Source organism: Chrysemys picta, chromosome 8 (assembly GCF_011386835.1).
Source record: "Chrysemys picta bellii isolate R12L10 chromosome 8, ASM1138683v2, whole genome shotgun sequence".
Taxonomy (NCBI): domain Eukaryota; kingdom Metazoa; phylum Chordata; order Testudines; family Emydidae; genus Chrysemys; species Chrysemys picta.
The window spans coordinates 69,253,799-69,273,843 of NC_088798.1; the positions used below are offsets into that span (position 1 = coordinate 69,253,799).

At 51.4% G+C, this 20,045-nt stretch overlaps 1 protein-coding gene across 10 annotated transcripts in view; it reads right to left on the reverse strand.

Annotated features, from left to right (window-relative positions):
• Positions 1-20,045, reverse strand: part of LOC101940163 (P-selectin-like) — a 79,549-nt gene that overhangs the window by 46,793 nt on the left and 12,711 nt on the right. For 4 of the 10 annotated variants that reach the window (XM_065555743.1, XM_065555742.1, XM_065555739.1 and 1 more), the window contains 2 exons: positions 19,258-19,365; positions 17,041-17,214 (listed from right to left, as the gene is read on the reverse strand). The exons of 2 other annotated variants lie outside the window; for them this stretch is intronic. In XM_065555743.1, coding sequence (XP_065411815.1) covers positions 17,041-17,214; positions 19,258-19,365 — 282 coding nt within the window. The remainder of the gene's footprint in view (positions 1-17,040; positions 17,215-19,257; positions 19,366-20,045) is intronic. 4 more of the 10 variants (XM_065555746.1, XM_065555741.1, XM_065555748.1 and 1 more) reach the window with 1 other exon arrangement.

Genomic DNA, 20,045 nt, shown 5'->3' on the forward strand with positions numbered 1-20,045 from the left:
CTTTTACCTTCCCCCTTCCCTCCAGGTCACACATACAGTTCACCTGACCCTACATACAGTTCAATTGACCAAAGTTTAGGCTTTAAACCATTTTTCCTCCACACTAGGGACTGAATGGCTAGGCAGCAGTTCTGCAGAAAAGGACCTAGGGGTTACAGTGGACGAGAAGCTGGATATGAGTCAACAGTGTGCCCTTGTTGCCAAGAAGGCTAACGGTATTTGGGGTTGTATAAGTAGGGGCATTGCCAGCAGATTGAGGGACGTGATCATTCCCCTCTATTTGGCATTGGTGAGGCCTCATCTGGAGTACTGTGTCCCAGTTTTGGGCCCCACAATACATGAAGGATGTGGAAAATTGGAAAGAGTCCAGCGGAGGGCAACAAAACTGATTAGGGGGCTGGAGCACATGACTTATGAGGAGAGGCTGAGGGTGGTGAAGCACTGGAATGGGTTACCTAGGGAGGTGGTGGAATCTCCTTCCTTAGAGGTTTTTAAGGTCAGGCTTGACAAAGCCCTGGCTGGGATGATTTAGTTGGGAATTGGTTCTGCTTTGAGCAGGGGGTTGGACTAGATGACCTCCTGAGGTCCCTTCCAACCCTGATATTCTATGATTCTAAGAAGCAATGGGCTTAAATTGCAGCAAGGGCGGTTTAGGTGGACATTAGGAAAAACTTCCTAACTGTCAGAGTGGTTAAGCACTGGAATAAATTGCCTAGGGAGGTGGTGGAATCTCCATCATTGGGGATTTTTAAGAGCAGGTTGGACAAACACCTGTCAGGGATGGTCTAGATCAGCGGTAGGCAATCTATGGCAAGCGTGCCAAAAGCGGCACGCAAGCTGATTTTCAGTGGCACTCACACTGCCCAGATCCTGGCCACCGGTCGGGGGGGCTCTGCATTTTAATTTAATTTTAAATGAAGCTTCTTAAACATTTTAAAAACCTTATTTACTTTACATACAACAATAGTTTAGTTATATAGTATAGACTTATAGAAAGAGACTTTCTAAAAATGTTAAAATGTATTACTGGCACATGAAACCTTAAATGAAAGTGAAGAAATGAAACTCGGCACACCACTTCTGAAAGGTTGCCAACCCCTGGTCTAGATAATCGTTAGTCCTGCCTTGAATGCAGGGGACTGGACTAAATGACCTTGTGAGGTCCCTTCCGGTTCTATGATTCTATGATTCAATCCCAACCCAGGAGCTAGTGCCCATTTCTATGCATGGAGCCTGCAGCATTTTGGGATAGCCCCATGCTGGTCACAGCTGCCATGAACCCTAAACTAATCCAGATGCAGCAGCAGTCGCATGGACAATGATGTCACCCACACTCAGGGCAATGGCCTCACAGCCCCAGCACTGCTGGGAGCTGAACTCAGTCACTCAGCCACAGTGCCTCCTTCATGCACAGAAAGTTCCTACTCCTCACCCCCTCTGCTTTTTTGACATGTGCTTGTTTCTAGTTTGCCTGTATCACTGTGTCTTTCTGATTGTCAGCTTTTCACAGGAGGGGCCATCTTCTATTCTACAATCTTTGAGCAGGGGGTTGGACTAGATGACCTCCTGAGGTCCCTTCTAACCCTGATAGTCTATGAAATTAGAGGATTGGGCCAAAAGAAATTTTATGAAGTTCAACAAGGACAAAGTGCAGAGTCCTGCACTTAGGACGCAAGAATCCCATGCACTGCTATAGACTAGGGACCGAATGTCTAGGCAGCAGTTTTGCAAAAAAAGGACCTAGGGGTTACAGTGGACAAGAAGCTGGGATATGAGTCAACAGTGTGCCCTTGTTGCCAAGGAGGCTAATGGCATTTTGGACTGTATAAGAAGGGGATTTGCCAGCAGATTGAAGGATGTGATCATTCCCCTCTATTCAATATTGGTGAGGCCTCATCTGGAGTACTGTGTCCAGTTTTGGGCCCCACACTACAAGAAGGATGTGGAAAAATTGGAACGAGTCCAGCAGAGGGCAACAAAAATTATTAGGGGGCTGGAGCACATGATTTATGAGGAGAGGCTGAGGGAACTGGGATTGTTAATCTGCAGAAGAGAAGAATGAGGGGGATTTGATAGCTGCTTTCAACTACCTGAAAGGGGGTTCCAAAGAGCAGGGCCGGCTCTAGGCACAAGCAAACCAAGCACGTGCTTTGGGCAGCACATTTTCAAGGGCAGCATTCTGGCCATTTTTTTTTTCCTTCCAGCGGCAAAAGCCTAGAGCCGGCCCTGGCAGCAGCAGCGTGTTGTGCGCGGGGGGCACCCTGTAACCACTGCGGTTTGCGCCGTGGGGGAGCAGCGCCCACACCTTGTGGCTGGGCCGGGCAGGCTTCGAGCCGGGGACACTCAGGCTGGGGGACACCCCACGGGGCACACGGAGCTGCCTGCAGGTGCCGCAGGGCGGCCACCCCCCAGCGCTGCAGCTGGGGCTGGGCGAAGAGGCCCAAGCCGCCCAGGGACTGTGGCAGGGTGGCCAGAAGCAGCAGCAGCAGCGGGGCCATAGAGGGCGGGGCGCTATCGTGCGGGCCCGCATCCCGCTCTCCGGGGCTCCGCTGCCTCTGGGGCTACCCTGCCCTGGCTCCTCAGCCACCTGCCGAGGTGGTCCCCGGCTCTGCCCTCCCGGGTCCCCGCCGGTCCTGGAGATGGAAACCCTGGATGGAGGGACCCTGGGCTGAGGCGCAGCCAGGGAGCCCCGCTGCTTACCCCGACCCTGCCAGCGCTGGACCGGCTGGAGGTGAGGGGGGAGCGGGCAGAGTCATCACTGGTGGGGGGGAGCCCAGGGTTGGGGCGGCAGGGGGTGGGGGGGGGGAAGAGAGAGCCCAGTGTGGGGTGGGGGGGTAGCCAAAAATGTTTTTGCTTGGGGTGACCTAAAACCTAGAGCTGGCCCTGCCAAAGGGGATGGATCTAGACTGTTCTCAGTGGTAGCAGATGACAGAACAAGGAGTAATGGTCTCAAATTGCAGTGGGGGAGGTTTAGGTTGGATATCAGGAAAAACTATTTCACTAGGAGGGTGGTGAAGGTTAGCTAGGGAGGTGGTGGAATCTCCTTCCTTAGAGCTTTTTAAGGTCAGTTGACAAAGCCCTGGCTGGGATGATTTAGTTGGGGATTGATCCTGCTTTGAGCAGGGGGTTGGACTAGATGACCTCCTGAGGTCCCTTCCAACCCTGATATTCTATGATTCTATGATTCTAAGTGTCCAACTGGAGCCTTTAGGCCCGACTGGGAGGCAAATTGATAATAGTCAGAACAGGGACACCTACAGTTAAGGATGTCTAAATGTTTCCATTCTAACCCCCGGTTTTTCAGTTGCTCAGAATTTTCTAAAATTTTTGCTTATTGGGCTATTGCTTATCTGTGCAAAGATGAAATTTTGGGGAAAGATTAAGCCAAAACTAAGTTTTGATTATGAGAAATGTGCAGAAATGCACTTTTGCCAGTATAAAACAAAAATTCAGTGCAATGTTTTCTTTAACACCTCTGCAGGCTAAACACTTTGGGATAGACAGCTGAAATTTACAAGGGAACATTTATAACAGGGGAGAAATGTCTGTGAGAACTGGATTGGATTTAGCTGGATTTAGTGACCTGTGACATTCACAGTGCAGTCATGTATCCCGGTTTTTACTGATAGCATTGATAAACCAATATTTATAGTCTGTATGGCCAACTTAACTGTGCAGGCCGCATGCTCACTAATGCTCCTATCTAACTCTGTGCTGCTGTTTCAGCTGTTCACTGAATAAGGAGCTCTAACAGGGGTCGGGGCATGTCACGGAGTCATTGGGCGATGCTCTGGAACTACTCCATATGAAGCCAGTCAGGACTGTGGGGGAGCATGCCTCCTTTCTTTGAGCATACTGTCATCAGGGCAAGAAGCTTACACAGCTTCGACTTTCCTGGATCTGACCTCGGAGCATTCAGCGTCTCCTTTCTCACCGGGCGCTTCCTGCAGCGAGTCCACCTGGGTGGGGCTCCTGGGGAAGCCAAAGGGCCCTGCACCCCAACCCTACTCTCAGCCAGCCATTAAAACAGAAGGTTTATTAGTCAACAGGAACACAGTGTAGAGCAGAACTCATTAGCACAGAAAACAGTGACTTTCAGCCAAGTCCATCTTGGGGAGTCCTGGGCCAGATGCCCTGGACTCCCCTTCTTCCAGTCCCCCTAAGCAGACTGCCAGCTTCCAGTGACTCGACCTCAGACACCCTTGTTGCTCCTCCTCCCTGTCTTTGTCTCGCTTCCCGGGCAAAGAGTCACCTGGTCGTCACCTGGTTACATCCCTCTCCTGGGTCTAAGGTTAGGAGAGCGCAGGGCCGGCTCCAGGCACCAGCCCACTAAGCTTGTGCTTGGGGCGGCACCTGGAGGGGGGCAGCGCGGCGCTCCGGCTCCCGGGGAGAGCGGGGCCATGGCCGGGTTCGCCGCCCTCCCCCCGGCGCTCTGGCCGCCCTCCCCCCCCGGCGCCCTCCCCCCGGCTGCCGGGGGGAGAGCGGCGAGCCCTGGCTGGGGCTCGCCGCCCTCTCGCCGCCCTGCCCCCTGCGCTCTGCCCGCCGGGGGGAGAGCGGAGCCCCCGCCGGGGCTCACCGCCCTCCTCCCAGGGCTCTGGCCCCCCTCCCCCCCGGCCGCCAGGGGGAGAGTGGAGCCCGCGCCGGGGCTCACCGCCCTCCTCCCAGGGCTCCGGCCCCCCTCCCCCCAGCCGCCGGGGGGAGAGCGGAGCCCCCGCCGAGGCTCGCCGCCCTCCCCCCAGGGCTCCGGCTGCCCTCTCCCCCCCGCCCCCGCAAGGGGGGGGGGGCGGCGGCTTTTTTGCCTGGGGCGGCAAAAAAGCCAGAGCCGGCCCTGGGAGAGGGACTGGACATAACATACATGCAGGCAGCTGGAGTAGCCTCACCTGCCCCAGAGGGTCTTAGCCAAAGTCACACACCCCTATTCCCACCACCGAGGTATTGGTGCAGCACACAGGGAAACTGAGGCATACACAGTATAAATGCAAAACAGTAAAACTCACATAGGCTCAACAGTAAGACTCACATAGGCTCAACAGTAAGACTCACATAGGCTCACATACACCGTAACAAGGGGAAATCCCTTCGTCACAGGGCACACTCAGCAACGCAGTTCTTGTCTTATTGAGTTGAGTGCTCATTTGGCAATGCAAGACTCCCCGGGCGGTGTCGTCTCACTGACCGTGAATGGTGCACAGGGGAAGGCATCCTGCATGGACCAGCCAAAAAGTTCCAGACTGTGCAATTACTTTGTTCTTTAAAACAACAACTTGGGAAATTCCATCCCCAAAATGATGCTATGGGGACATTGAATTTGCACCACTAGGCGCTCAGAAGTCAAGAAATGCTGATGTTACACCTGCATGCACAACTTGGACTAGTCAGCTCCCCTTTGATCGTACACTGTGGTACAGTTTTCAGTTATGTGATCACATAATGCTTCTCTTATAAAACAATATAATATCACAGTCTTAGCTAGACACTTGGAGCATCTTTTAGTACCATGTATTGCTCTGTATATGGAGTCCATGAACATAATTTCAATGTAAGATGCAGGGTGAAAGATGTGTTTCTGCAGTGCCCTTGCCATGCTGATTGCCTGCCATCCAATCCTACAGAAAATAAGGCACAGTGTCCTGCTGCTGAGCCCAGGTATCGTTCACTGTGCATCTTACACAAGGCACCCTATAACCTGCAATCATTTGATATGATCTTTTATTGCATTCTTAGAGTAAAAGTCTGAACTGCAACACCTAAAGGAACTGCATCATTACAAACTTCAAAGGGTGCAATTAATGAATACATTTAATCCATGCAAAATATAACATTTAAGCCAAGCTAGAGAAAAAGAAGAATTCAGCTGTGGACAGATGTAGTTGTAAAAAGTTCAAGAGCCCTATTAGAAAAGGGGCAATGTGGCATACTTCTGCAGGGGAGACCTGGGTTCCGCTGCTGGCCCATGGGGTGACCTTAAGTGAGCCACTTCCACTCTCTTTCTCAGTTACCCCATCTATAGAATAGGGATAATGATACTGACCTGCTTTGTAAAGAGCTTTGAGAGCTACTGATAGGAAGTACTAGACAAGAGGTAGGTGTTTATTATCATTTAAAGGGTCAGGTTGAACAAGACATGTTCAGGGCTCATTTATTCCAATTGCCCACAGTTGAGAGCTCTTCGTGATCAGGGCTAAAATGTGTCTTATCAAATGTGATTATTTAGTCAATAAAATTATTTGCTCTTTCCTATTAGGGCTCTTTTTATAGACACACCACTCCTGTGTCAGAGACCTTCTCCTTTCCCACCTTGACTTGTTTTGATCTGATGAAATGTTCTGGACCTAGCAATAGTCTGTCTGTCACCCTGCCAGTCTTTCAGAGGTAGGAATTAGTCTACTGTCACATTAAAGAAACAAACTGCATAGAAAGGGCTACTTAATGACAGCATCAAGGAAAATGACAGACTATTGTAGTGTTCCAGATAGCCAGCAGGGGCAGCTCATTCAGTTCCACGAATGAGGTGGATGGGATAAGACACACATCCATAACCTCACAGCTGCCAAATCCTCCAGTACGCACCTGCCCATGTCCCACTAGGCCCTCCGCCTGCCAGGAGGAACCCTCCTACTAGGTCAAGGGTGCTGCTTTCTCCCCTGGAAAATCTGGCTGCCTCATCAATGATGGCTTGTACTTTTAAATCCAAACACTCTGACTATTGTGAATGTCTGCAGCAGCAGAAACCCAGAAAATGCAGAGGTTCAGAGGGGCCTTTCTGGTTGGAAATCATCCATCAGACTCTTTGGCTTAAGGCTTTGGACAGCTCCTGTTCTTACTCATACCTTCACAAAGCGCGTGACTCTTGTTGGACTCACTCTAGAGCAGGGTAGGTTTCAAGCAGTTAGAACATGCTCAGAAGCCACAGTAATGGGCACGGTCTAGGAAATGCACAGTGCAGCCCCAGTGTGTGGGGAAATCTCTGCAGACCATTCACTACTAGAATTAAGCTTGTCAAAACTGAGGTCTGTAGTCGCTCCTCAGTCAGTTTCTAGTCCTCTAAGTCAGACTGGTTATGTGTGGCATCTGCTAATATTTCTTTGACAACTGCACATCAAAGCCAGCCTTAGCATTTGAGTAGCCCTGCAAAACAATTTTTGCTAACCCCAGTTGTAAGTGACTGTTGTTTACCATGCTTACACTGCTATGCACAGGGCTAGCTGAGGATGTGAGGGAGGGTGAGCTGGTTACACCCCAAACATATTTGTTCCTGCACAACTCTGCCTCTCCCTACTTATCTGATCTTGATTTTTATCATGTTTCCACCCTCAGGCCCTCTGCTCTACCCATGCTGCCAGCCTCTGCCTCTGGTTAGCTGGCTCCCACAAGCATCTTAGAATCACAGAATATCAGGGTTGGAAGGGACCTCAGGAGGTCATCTAGTCCAACCCCCTGCTCAAAGCACGACCAATCCCCAACTAAATCATCCCAGCCAGGGCTTTGTCTAGCCTGACCTTAAAAACCTCCCTAGGTAACCCATTCCAGTGCTTCACCATCCTCCTAGTGAAAAAGTTTTTCCTAATATCCAACCTAAATCTCCCCCATTGCAACTTGAGACCATTACTCCTTGTTCTCTCATCTGCTACTACTGAGAACAGTCTAGATCCATTGTCTTTGGAACCCCCTTTCAGGTAGTTGAAAGCAGTTATCAAATCCCCCCTCATTCTTCTCTTCTGCAGACTAAATAATCCCAATTCCCTCAGCCTCTCCTCATAAAACATGTGCTCCAGCCCCCTAATCATTTTTGTTGCCCTGCGCTGGACTCTTTCCAATTTTTCCACATCCTTGTAGTGTGGGGCCCAAAACTGGACACAGTACTCCAGATGACGCCTCACCAATGCTAAATAGAGGGGAATGATCACGTCTCTCGATCTGCTGGCAATGCTCCCACTTATACAGCCCCAAATGCCGTTAGCCTTCTTGGCAACAAGGGCACACTGTTGACTCATATCCAGCTTCTCGACCACTGTAACCCCTAGGTCCTTTTCTGCAGAACTGCTGCCTAGCCACTTGGTCCTTAGTCTGTAGCAGTGCATGGGATTCTTCCGTCCTAAGTGCAGGACTCTGCACTTGTCCTTGTTGAACCGCATCAGATTTCTTTTGGCCAAATCCTCTAATTTGTCTAGGTCCCTCTGTATCCTATCCCTACGCTCCAGCATATCTACCACTCCTCCCAGTTTAGTGTCATCTGCAAATTTGCTGAGGCTGCAATCCAAGCCATCCTCCAGATCATTGAACAAAACAAATCTTTGTACTTTCTTCTGAATTGTCCCTTTGCCTAGAGTGGCCTCCCAGAACCAGGGGCGGCCAGTTATATGGGATCACAGTGCCCAGGCTCCAGCAATATTTAAGGCCCGAGGGCCTCGGGGCCTGGCTCCACCAATGTTTGGGGCTGCGTCTCTCTCCTGGCCCCGCCTGCCGCCCCCGTGCACCTCCCCCAAGCACCTCCCCCGGGCCCGGAACGTCCCTGCCTCAAGAACTCCGGGCTGTGCTCCACTCTGCTGTCTCCCGGCATCAACTGCTGCCACGGGGTCCTAGCGCCCCCCATTTTCTAGTGCCAGGGCAGGCTGACCCTGCCCCTGCCCTTCCGCCTTGGACCCTTCCCTTTTCCTGCGGGACCCTCCACCAGCACAGGGTACTCTCCCCCCCCGCCCCGTCCGCAGTCACCGGTCCTACCCCACACTGGGCAAGGGGCAGTCCCATCCCCCACCCCCAGGGAGGCTACAGTGAGGGGCAGCAGCAGGGGAGGAGGAGCACATGTGATGGCAGCCCCCCCCCCCACCCTGACACCCACCACAGGAGAGGCGAGGGGGCTTCCTGGACCTGACAGGGGCCATAGGAGCACATGCAGTGACAGTGGTGCGAGGCAAGTGTGCTGTGGGGGGGAGGCTCCCCCACAGCTCGTGGCTACTGACGGGGAGAGGGCTGCGGGGAGTCCTTCTCTCTGGCCCCAGTCCCAGGGCAACCCACCTACACCCCAAACTCCTCAGCCCCAGCCCCACCCCACCCCAGAACCCGTACCCCCAGCCAGAGCCCTCACCTCCCCACGCCCCAACCTTCTGCCCTAGCCCTGAGTCCTTCCCACACCCCAAACCCCTCATCCCCCCATACCTTAACCCTCTGCCCTAGCCCTGAGCCCCCTCCTGCATTGTGAAGCCCTCATCCCCAGCCCCACCCCACAGCCCTCAACCCTGCACCCAAACCCTCTGCCTGAGCCGCTCCCACACCCCAAACTCCTCATCACCAGACCCACCCCAGAGCCCTCACATTTTTACATTATTTTAAAAAATATATATCATCTTACAAGGCGGGAGGGGGGGGGGGAAGGGGGACGGGCCTTGGACCTGTTCTGGGCACCACCAAAAATTATACAAACCTGCCGCCCCTGCCCAGAACTGAGCTGTGCAGATACAGGGCAATATCAAGTGCAAGTAAAGAGGGATTTTGCCTCTAAACACAACACAGGTGACACCACTAATAGAAGCCTGTGTCCAGTTCTGGGCACCCACTTTTAAAAGGGCTTTGCAAAACTGGAAAGGGTTCCGAAAAAAACTATGAGGCTAATGAAAGCTATGAAACCTGCCTTCTAGGAAGAACAAAAAAGATCTATTTATCTTATAAAGAGAAGGGTAAGAGGCAACTTGATTAATAGATGTTAAGGCCAGAAGTGACCATTATGACAATATAGTCTGACCTCCTGTATAGCACTCCAAGGGATGGAGAATCCCCCACACCCCTTGGTAAGTTGTTCCAATGTTAATTATTCTCACGGGCAATTCCAGTCTGAATTTATCTTGCTTCAGCTTCCAGCCCTTGGATCGTGTTATACCTTCATCTGCCCAGCAGAGGAGCTGGCTCTGCCATAGGCAGCTGCTGGTAGAGGCTGGAGCTGCCCTGGGGCAGGAGGCTAGCCTGGAGTCCTACCCTCTCTAGCCACATGAACTAGCTGTGATTTTGCACCCCCAGCCCTGGGAATCCCTGGTGATCTTTAGTGATAAGCATCCTGCCCTAGCCTCAGAGTTGCCTTGGTTACGTTTCCAAGGGTGTCTGCACAAGGAGCAGGGCTAGAAACTCAGTGTTTTTCAAGAGAGAAGCGGAGATTCTCCTTTCCATTTCCCCTAGGGCCAGCTGTCATTAATGTCTAGTGAGGCTGCAGCTGGGGAGCGTCATGTCATGGGGCTGTGACCATCTCTTTAGCTCCCTGCAGGCACCAGGCAGACAGGAGACACCCAGCCTGCACCAGCATTACATGAATGCCCTTTCCATGGTTCTCTGAGTGCACAAGGGGACTCAAACCCCTGCCCCTGACTATGCTGCAGAAGCACAGACCTCCCTTTCCATGCAATTAGCATCCATGCATCCCAGGACCAGGGATCCACTTCCCAGCTGGGAAAGCAAAGAAGAGCATAGAGATCTGGGCAACAAGTCGAGAAAGAAATTGTGAAAGCAGCCAGTTACCAAAGCAGCATTTCCTGCAAGGCCTGTGTCATGCTGCTGCCTGGAGATGGGGGGCAGTGAGGCAGGGGGCTCCCAAGAGAAGACAGCCCTCAGCCCTAGTAGCAGCAACAGAAGGATTCACTTCCCAACTCCCCCCTTGCTCAGCATCCCAGTCTCTGGAGAGTGCAAACGGCCCAGAGAGAGGGCTCATGTAGAGAAGCAGGAGGGCTCTAAAGTGGGAAATGGGGTGAAAACAAGTAGAAGAAAAGGCAGAGAGGGTGGGGATAGGGTCCAGAGTGACCTAGACAAATTGGAGAATTGGGCCAAAAGAAATCTGATGAGGTTCAACAAAGACAAGTGCAGAGTCCTCCACTTAGGATGGAAGAATCCCATGCACCACTACAGGCTGGAGACCGACTGGCTAAGCAGTAGTTCTGCAGAAAAGGACCGGGGGATTACAGTGGATGAGAAGCTGGATATGAGTCAGGAGTGTGCCCTTGTTGCCAAGAAGGCTAAGGGCATATTGGGCTGCATTAGTAGGAGCATTGCCAGCAGATCGAGGAAAGTGATTATTCCCCTCTATTCGGTACTGGTGAGGCCACATCTGGAGTATTGTGTCCAGTTTTGGGCCCCCCACTACAGAAAGGATGTGGACAAATTGGAGAGAGTCCAGCGGAGGGCAACAAAAATGATCAGGGGGCAGGGGCACATGACTTACGAGGAGAGGCTGAGGGAACTGGGCTTGTTTAGTCTGCAAAAGAGAAGAATGAGGGGGGATTTGATAGCAGCCTTCAACTACCTGAACGGGGGTTCCAAAGAGGATGAAGCTCGGTTGTTCTCAATGGTGACAGATGACAGAACAAGGAGCAATGGTTTCAAGTTGCAGTGGGGGAGGTCTAGGTTGGATATTAGGAAACACTATTTCACTAGGAGGGTGGTGAAGACCTGCAATGGGTTACCTAGGGAGGTGGTGGAATTTCCATTCTTAGAGGTTTTTAAGCCCTTGACAAAGCCCTGGCTGGGATGATTTAGTTGGTATTGGTCCTGCTTTGAGAAGTGGAGATTCTCCTTTCCATTTCCCCTAGGGCCAGCTGTCTTTAATGTCCAGTGAGGCTGCAGCTGGGGAATGTCATGTCATGGGGCTGTGACCATCTCTCTAGGTCCCTGCAGGTCCTGCTTTGAGCAGGGGGTTGGACTAGATGACCTCCTGAGGTCTCTTCCAACCCTAATCTTCTATGATTCTATGATCACAAACACCACTGCAAGTGTGGTTCTGCTCTGGTGAAGAGTATGGGTCAATGGCCCTGCCTGGGCTGGGCTGCACACAGCTTGTGCAGTGTGAGAGCTGTTTAATTACCCTGTAACATTACAGAAATAGCCCAATTTCTCTAAGCATCTCTGTGCCGATGTCACTGCAGCCTCGCCAGGGTTAGCTACATTGATTTCTAAACAGATCTAGTTAATGTGGTACAAAAGCTGTGTGTAGACAAACCCCTACTGAGTTGGTCTGCTCCCTATGCACCTGTAAGGGAAGTGGATTGGGCAAACGTATTAATGGATTTAAAGGCAGAAGAAGCCTGGGATTACTTTAAGTTAAAGATGCATGAGCTGTCGGAGGCCTGTATTCCAAAAAAGGGAAAAAGATTACTAAGCAAGAGATTTAGACCGAGCTGGATGAGCGACCGACTCAAAGGGGCGATTAGGAAAAAACAGAAAGCGTACAAAGAGTGGAAGAGGGGAGGGATCAGTAAGGAAATGTACCTAAGTGAAGTCAGAGAATGTAGAGATAGAGTGAGAAAGGCCAAAGGCCGTGTAGAGTTGGACCTAGCGAGGGGAATTAAAAGCAATAGTAAGAGGTTTTACAGCCACATAAATAGGAAGAAAGCAAAGAAAGAAGAAGTGGGACCGCTGAAGACTATTGCCGGAGAGGAGATTAAAGACAATCTAGGCATGGCGCAATATCTCAATGAATATTTTGCATCGGTGTTTAATGAGGCCAATGAAGGTATTAGGGATACTAGCACCACTACAGAGGGGCATTCAGGATGGGGGATTACCGTATCCGAGGTAGAAACAAAACTTGAACACCTTAATGGGGCTAAGTCGGGAGGACCGGACGATCTTCATCCGAGAATATTGAAGGAATTGGCGCGGGAAATAGCAGGCCCATTAGCGATAATATTTAATGAATCTGTAAACTCGGGGGTGGTCCCGTTAGACTGGAGAATAGCTAATGTGGTTCCTATTTTCAAGAAAGGGAAAAAAAGTGATCCGGGTAACTACAGGCCTGTTAGTTTAACATCTGTAGTGTGCAAGGTGTTAGAGAAAATTCTGGAAGAGAAACTAGTTGAGGACCTGGAGGTTAGTGGCAATTGCGATAAATTACAACATGGTTTTACGAAGGGCAGATCGTGCCAAACGAATCTGATCTCCTTCTTTGAGAAAGTAACGGATTTATTAGATAAGGGAAATGCGGTGGACCTAATATACCTGGATTTCAGTAAAGCATTTGATACTGTACCCCATGAGGAATTATTGGTTAAACTGAAAAACATGGGGATCGATATGAAAACCCAGAGGTGGATAAGGAATTGGTTAATGGGGAGAATGCAGCGGGTCGTATTAAAGGGTGAACTGTCAGGTTGGAGGGAGGTTACTAGTGAAGTGCCTCAAGGTTCGGTTTTGGGACCCATTTTATTTAATCTATTTATAACTGACCTCGGAACCAATTGCAGGAGTGGGCTGATAAAGTTTGCGGATGATACGAAGGTGGGAGGCGTTGTAAATTCGGAGGAGGATAGGGATATCCTGCAGGGAGACTTGAATGAGCTTGTGAATTGGAGTATCAGAAATAGGATGAAATTTAATAGTGAAAAGTGTAAGGTGATGCATTTGGGGATGACTAATAACAATTTTAGTTACAAGATGGGGACGCATTGGTTAGAAGTAACGGAAGAGGAGAAGGACCTAGGGGTCCTTGTAGACCACAGGATGACTATGAGTCGACAATGTGACGTGGCGGTGAAAAAAGCCAATGCTGTCTTGGGATGCATTAGGCGAGGTATATCTAGTAGGGATAAGGAGGTCCTGCTTCCGTTGTACAAGGCGCTGGTGAGACCTCATTTGGAGTACTGTGTGCAGTTCTGGTCTCCCATGTTTAAAAAAGATGAACTCAAACTGGAACGGGTGCAGAGAAGGGCCACTAGGATGATCAGAGGAATGGAAAACCTGTCGTATGAAAGGAGACTAGAGGAGCTTGGGTTGTTTAGTCTGACAAAGCGAAGGCTGAGAGGGGATATGATTGCTATCTTTAAATATATTAGAGGGATTAATACAAGGGAGGGAGAAGAATTATTCCAGCTTAGTACTAACGTGGATACAAGAACAAATGGATATAAACTGGCCGTGGGGAAGTTCAGGCTTGAAATTAGACGAAGGTTTCTGACCGTCAGAGGGGTGAAATATTGGAACGGCCTTCCGAGGGAAACGGTAGGGGCGACGGACCTGTCTGGTTTTAAGATTAAGTTAGATAAATTTATGGAGGGAATGGTTTAATGGTAAAACATAGTAGTCAAGGAAAACCAAGCAATGGTAGGTAAATAGTATAATGGCTAACAGGGGTCAGGCTGGAGACTCTTGCCTATATGCTCGGGGTCTTACTGATCGCCATATTTGGGGTCGGGAAGGAATTTTCCTCCAGGGCAGATTGGCTGAGCCTCTGGAGGTTTTTCGCCTTCCTCCGCAGCATGGGGCAGGGATCTCTAGCAGGAGGGTCTCTGCCGATTGAAGTCACTAAAAACAGGATTGGGGACTTCAACAGCAGAGTCCAGGGAAGGGGTAGGGACGGTTTTATGGCCTGCAGCATGCAGGGGGTCAGACCAGATGATCATAATGGTCCCTTCTGACCTTAAAGTCTATGAGTCTATGAGTCTTTAGCACTACTGTGCTAATAAGCGATGGTCACATCAATACCACCCTATACCGGAAACCTACTGACCGCTACACTTACCTACATGCCTCCAGCTTCCATCCAGGACACACCACACGATCCATTGTCTACAGCCAAGCTCTAAGATATAACCGCATTTGCTCCAATCCCTCGGATAGAGACAAGCACCTACAAGATCTCTATCAAGCATTCTTAAAACTACAATACCCACCTGCTGAAGTGAAAAAACAGATTGACAGAGCCAAACGAGTACCCAGAAGTCACCTCCTACAAGACAGGCCCAACAAAGAAAATAACAGAACACTACTAGCTGTCACCTTCAGCCCCCAACTAAAACCTCTCCAGCACATCATCAGAGATCTACAACCTATCCTGAAAGATGATCCTTTACTCTCACAGATCTTGGGAGACAGACCTGTCCTCGCTTACAGGCAACCCCCCAACCTAAAGCAAATACTCACCAGCAACCACACATCACTGAACAAAACCACTAACCCAGGAACCTATCCTTGTAACAAACCCCGATGCCAACTCTGTCCACATATCTATTCAAGTGACATCATCATAGGACCTAATCACATCAGCCATACCATCAGGGGCTCGTTCACCTGCACATCTACCAATGTGATATATGCCATCATGTGCCAGCAATGCCCCTCTGCCATGTACATTGGCCAAACCGGATAGTCTCTACGCAAAAGAATTAATGGACACAAATCTGACATCAGGAATCAAAATACTCAAAAACCAGTGGGAGAACACTTTAACCTGTCTGGTCATTCAGTGACAGACCTGCGGGTGGCTATATTACAACAGAAAAACTTCAAAAACAGACTCCAAAGAGAGACTGCAGAGCTAGAATTGATATGCAAACTAGACACAATCAACTCCGGTTTGAATAAGGACTGGGAATGGCTGAGCCATTACAAACATTGACTCTATCTCCCCTTGTAAGTACTCTCACACCTAGTATCAAACTGTCTGTACTGGCCTTGCTTGATTATCACTTCAAAAGTTTTTTTTCTCTTAATTAATTGGCCTCTCAGAGTTGGTAAGACAACTCCCACCTGTTTATGCTCTCTGTATGTGTGTATATATATCTCCTCAATATATGTTCCATTCTGTATGCATCCGAAGAAGTGGGCTGTAGTCCACGAAAGCTTATGCTCTAATAAATTTGTTAGTCTCTAAGGTGCCACAAGTACTCCTGTTCTTCTTTTTGCGGATACAGACTAACACGGCTGTTACTCTGAAATGAGTCTTTAGTGAGTCAAAGAAATGTTATCACTTCTTACATTTACTAGGCTGGAGAAAGAAGCGGGAGTAAGGAGTGACCAGCAGCTCCATTGCTTCTTGTGCATCATCAATGGAACTGTGTCCTAACCTCCCATCAGTGTCACCTGTGCAGACTTGTGCACAGCAGCTGGGTTGGTGAGATGTCACTGAACGGGCCTTATGTCATGCGGAGAGTCTGTGTTACCTGATACGATGTGCAGAAAGAAAATAACTCAGCTTGACTCAGCGGTCCCAGGCCAGGTTTGCAAGGCTGGTGCAATGAAGTTTCCCTTTCAGACCACCATACAACAGTCTGAGAACCTGCTGGAGTTTGTGAGCAGCAAGAGCAGACAACTGGAGCTCTGCTAATAATGGAGCATTAGCCTCGGACCTGTGTGTGTACTCAGATTGACATTCACAAGGTGCTGCAGCTGACACGTAGGAGAAAACATCTTTTTACTTGTAACTTGAGCACATTTCATAGGGAATCAGTGACACAAGAAACACAGGACTCTGGGATGCCCTGCCTCCAGAATCACTGTGCAATGCAGGCCTGAGCATGGATGGCAAGATGTCCCAGGCAGTGCAGAATCCTCCAAAGAAAATGGTGGCACAGATCCTAGGATGATAACTGATGAGGCAACATCCTGCAATGCCTCCAGCCAGGGGATAAGCACAGTGGGCTGGCTGGTCTCTCCCCGTCTCTAAGCCCAGTGACTTCATGCATGTTGAGTATCCCTAACATGGTATAATGCCACAAAGAGTGAATTTCTTCTCCACATCACTCGAGTATGAGATCCCCGTCCAATGGCCAGTCCATGCACCCTGCCCTACAATATCTGTATGGGACTCTTTGGACACACTGCTGAAGTTTGACAGCTTTGGTGGGGGACAACCCTCGTCCAGCCTGCAAACTCGGGTGGTCCCTGTGATTGTTGTGGAGCTTCCCAAGCTGAATACATCAAACCAGTTATAATTAAGCTAGAGCTCGACTCCATTTTACAGTTAAAAACAAACCGCTATGGGAGGATGGGGAAACCAGCCAGAGATGATACTTGTATATGTAGAGCTGGTAAAGCGCAGATAACACAGAGATGAGTGTGGTATAAACCCCAGAGAGATAGAAAGATTAGTGAGGGCTCCAGGCCAACCACCAGCTGAAGACACAACATGAGAAGCCAAAGGTATTAAATGCTAAGGCTGGGGCTGTTCAAAGGGGTGAGGTGCCCAACTTCCAATCAGCATCAGTGGATCTGGGTTTCTCCCTACGTAGGCTCTGAGAATTCCACTGTAAAATCAGTGGGGAGGAGGCAGGAATAGCTCCTGGCACCCACCTGCACACTCTGGAGCTGCTGCTGTCCAGTTCCCCGACGCCAAGCACTGCAACGTGTCCAGCCCTTGCAGTTCAAACCCCTCCTGGCACTGGAACTTGCATGTGGAATTGTAGCTAAATTCCCCCAGGGGATGACTGCAGTCAGGCCTGGGGTCAAGGTTTTTGCACCTCACAACTAAAAAGACATACAGCAGCATGAGCAGCTGGGAGGCAGGGGGAGGGGTTTCAAGCACACATGCCTGTTGCTCCCTCAAGTTGCCAGGTCTCAGGTTCTCTGGAGCACAGCCTACCCCAGCCCCTCAGCTTGAGCTTCAGCAGGAGCTGCAACATCCATACTGCTATTTGTAAAGCTCGGGCTTGAGCCCCCTAGCCCAAGTCTGGCTAGCTGGGCTTGCACCCAGCTGCAGTGGAGACATGCCGTGACAGCCCTGCTGGGGCTGAGCTTTGTAAGGCAAGAAGAAAGGCACATGCTTTCTCTGGGTAACAGAGTGAGCTGAGTAGGGTTACCATATTTCAGCGAGCAAAAAAGAGGACGGGAGGAGCCCCGCCCTAGCCCCGCCCCTGCCCCTCCCACTTCCCGCCCCCCCTGACCTCCCAACCCTCCCCCCGTTCCTTGTCCCCTGACTACCCCCTCCTGGGACCCCTGCCCCTAACTGCCCCCCAGGACTATCTAAGCCTCCCTGCCTCTTGTCCCCTGACTGCCCCAACCTTTATCCACACCCCCACCCCCAGACAGACCCCTGGGACTCCCACGCCCCATCCAACCACTCCCCACCCCCTGACAGACCCCCCCCCCGAACTCCCAACCCATCTAAACCCCTCTGCTCCCTGTCCCCTGACTGCTCCGATCCCTCTCCGCACTCCTGCTCCCTGACAGCCCCCCCCAGAACTCCCAACCCATCTAAACCCCTCTGCTCCCTGTCCCCTGACTGCTCCGATCCCTCTCCCCACTCCTGCCCCCTGACAGCTCCCCCCCAGAACTCCCAGCCCCCTACCCCCCCCGCTCCTTGTCCCCTGACTGCCCCCTCCTGGGACCCCTGCTCCTAACTGCCCTCCAGAACCCCACCCCCTACCTAAGACTCCCTGTTCCTTGTCCCCTAACTGCCCCCTCCTAAGACCCCCCCCAACTGCCCACCAGGACCCTACCCCCTACCTGTACCCTGACTGCCCAAAACTTTCTCCACTCCCCCCAAAAAGCCCCCCCCCATTTCTTGACTGCCCCCTCCAGAACCTCCCTGCCCCTTCTCCTGCCCCCCTTACCCTGCTGCTCAGAACAGGGTGTTGGGCTCTGTGCGAGCCGGACACGTGGCTAAGCTCCCCAGCACAACAAAACCCGGTCCCTGGCCCTGCACAACAAAACCCGGTCCCTGGTCCGGACCGGGTTGCAGGGGAGAGCTGCCCTTGTATCAGCACAAAGTGCTCTCGCTCCCGTTTTGCTACACTGCATGGCAGAAACCGCTCCCAGTTGCAAAAGGGGAGGGCTGCATTTTGTGCTGAGACACTTGCTCAGAATGCAGGGCGGAGCTCCTCTCCAGCTGCTCCGGAGTCCAGCCCGGGACTTTCCTGCAGCCCTCCCAGCCACTCGCTCTGCTGTGCCGGGGGAGGGGGGAAATCCCGGACATTGTGAGTGCTTTACAAATTCCCCCCGGACGCTATTTTTAGCACAAAAAGGAGGACATGTCCGGGTAAATCCGGACGAATGGTAACCCTAGAGCTGAGTAGCCTGTCTGAGAAGTTGTGTTTGGCAGTCGGGCACAAGCGAGAGACTTTCCGGGCCTGGAAGCTGCTGCAGACTCAGCCCAGCAGGAGGCTCCGCCCCCAGTTGAGGCCTGGGCACCCTGCTCAGCCCTAAGGGAGACAGCAACTGTTTTGCTGCTTGGGCAGCTCCAGGCTGACAGCAGGATAGGGGTGTAGCCTTACCCCTAGGGGAGGCAAATTGCCTGGGCTGGCCTGGGGCGGGCATGCTATAGCAGCAGTGTGGTCAGGCGCTTGGGAGGCTACAACCCCACCCTCCTTCGCCAGGGAGCAATAGCAAAGGCCATTCCTCCGGCTGTGCTAGCGCCCCTCTCTGGTAAATCTCGGAGCAGCACTGATGGGTGCCCAGGCCATCGTCCCAGAGGATGTCTCTGGGGAGACCCTCCAGAAAGTAAATGCAGTGACTGTAACAGGCCCTGCAGCAGGGCCCCCGCCCCTAATGTCCCTGTTCGACTGCCCTCACCGTGTTCACACTCAGGCCCGTAGAAACCAGGGTAGCAATCACAGCTGTAGTTCCCGATGGTCTCCACACACTCACCACGCTGGCTGCAGGAGGAACGCTGGCAAGACGCTGCAGAGATACAGCTGGGTTAGGATTCACCCTAACAGTTCCTTAGAGACAAATCATAACCCACCCCACTGCCTGGATCCTGCACTCCATCCCTGCTGCTTTTCTTCATTGCGGGATTCTTTCAGAGCCTGTTAAAACCATGGGAAAAAAACCCTGCCTTCAAAGGCCTTGGCTCAGGCCCTGCAAGGGCACCCAGGGCACCCAAGCTTTGCCCAGCCAGGTGGTATTGGCACCTTGCCAGAAGTTTGGAGGCAGTGGCTGCTTTGCACAGATTGTCACTCTGCTCTTGGACCCAGAGGCGCTGCCTGTGGACAGCGCTGACCTGGATGGGTAGGCTGCCCTCTGGATTGAGATGGAGGGTTGCATGCTAGGCCTGCAGGGGACACACACATGCATTGATCAGAGGCCAGCATGTGCCACGTTTGGTTATCAGGCTGTGCTTTGACCTCCCTGCCCTTCCTCCCCCACCCCCCCGTACTGATTGCACTCCGAAGAGGGTAGTAGCTCTTTGGCAGGGAGACTCCACTGCATCTCCCGAGGGCTCAGAACAGGTGCTCCTGGGGCCAAGCGCCTGGCATGTCAATTTACAACAGGACTTTGTGATGAGAAGAATGTAGGGATCAAAGCAAGACTCATTCAGAGCACAGGTTCAGCTCCCGTCTGCGTGGCCCATTTGTGAG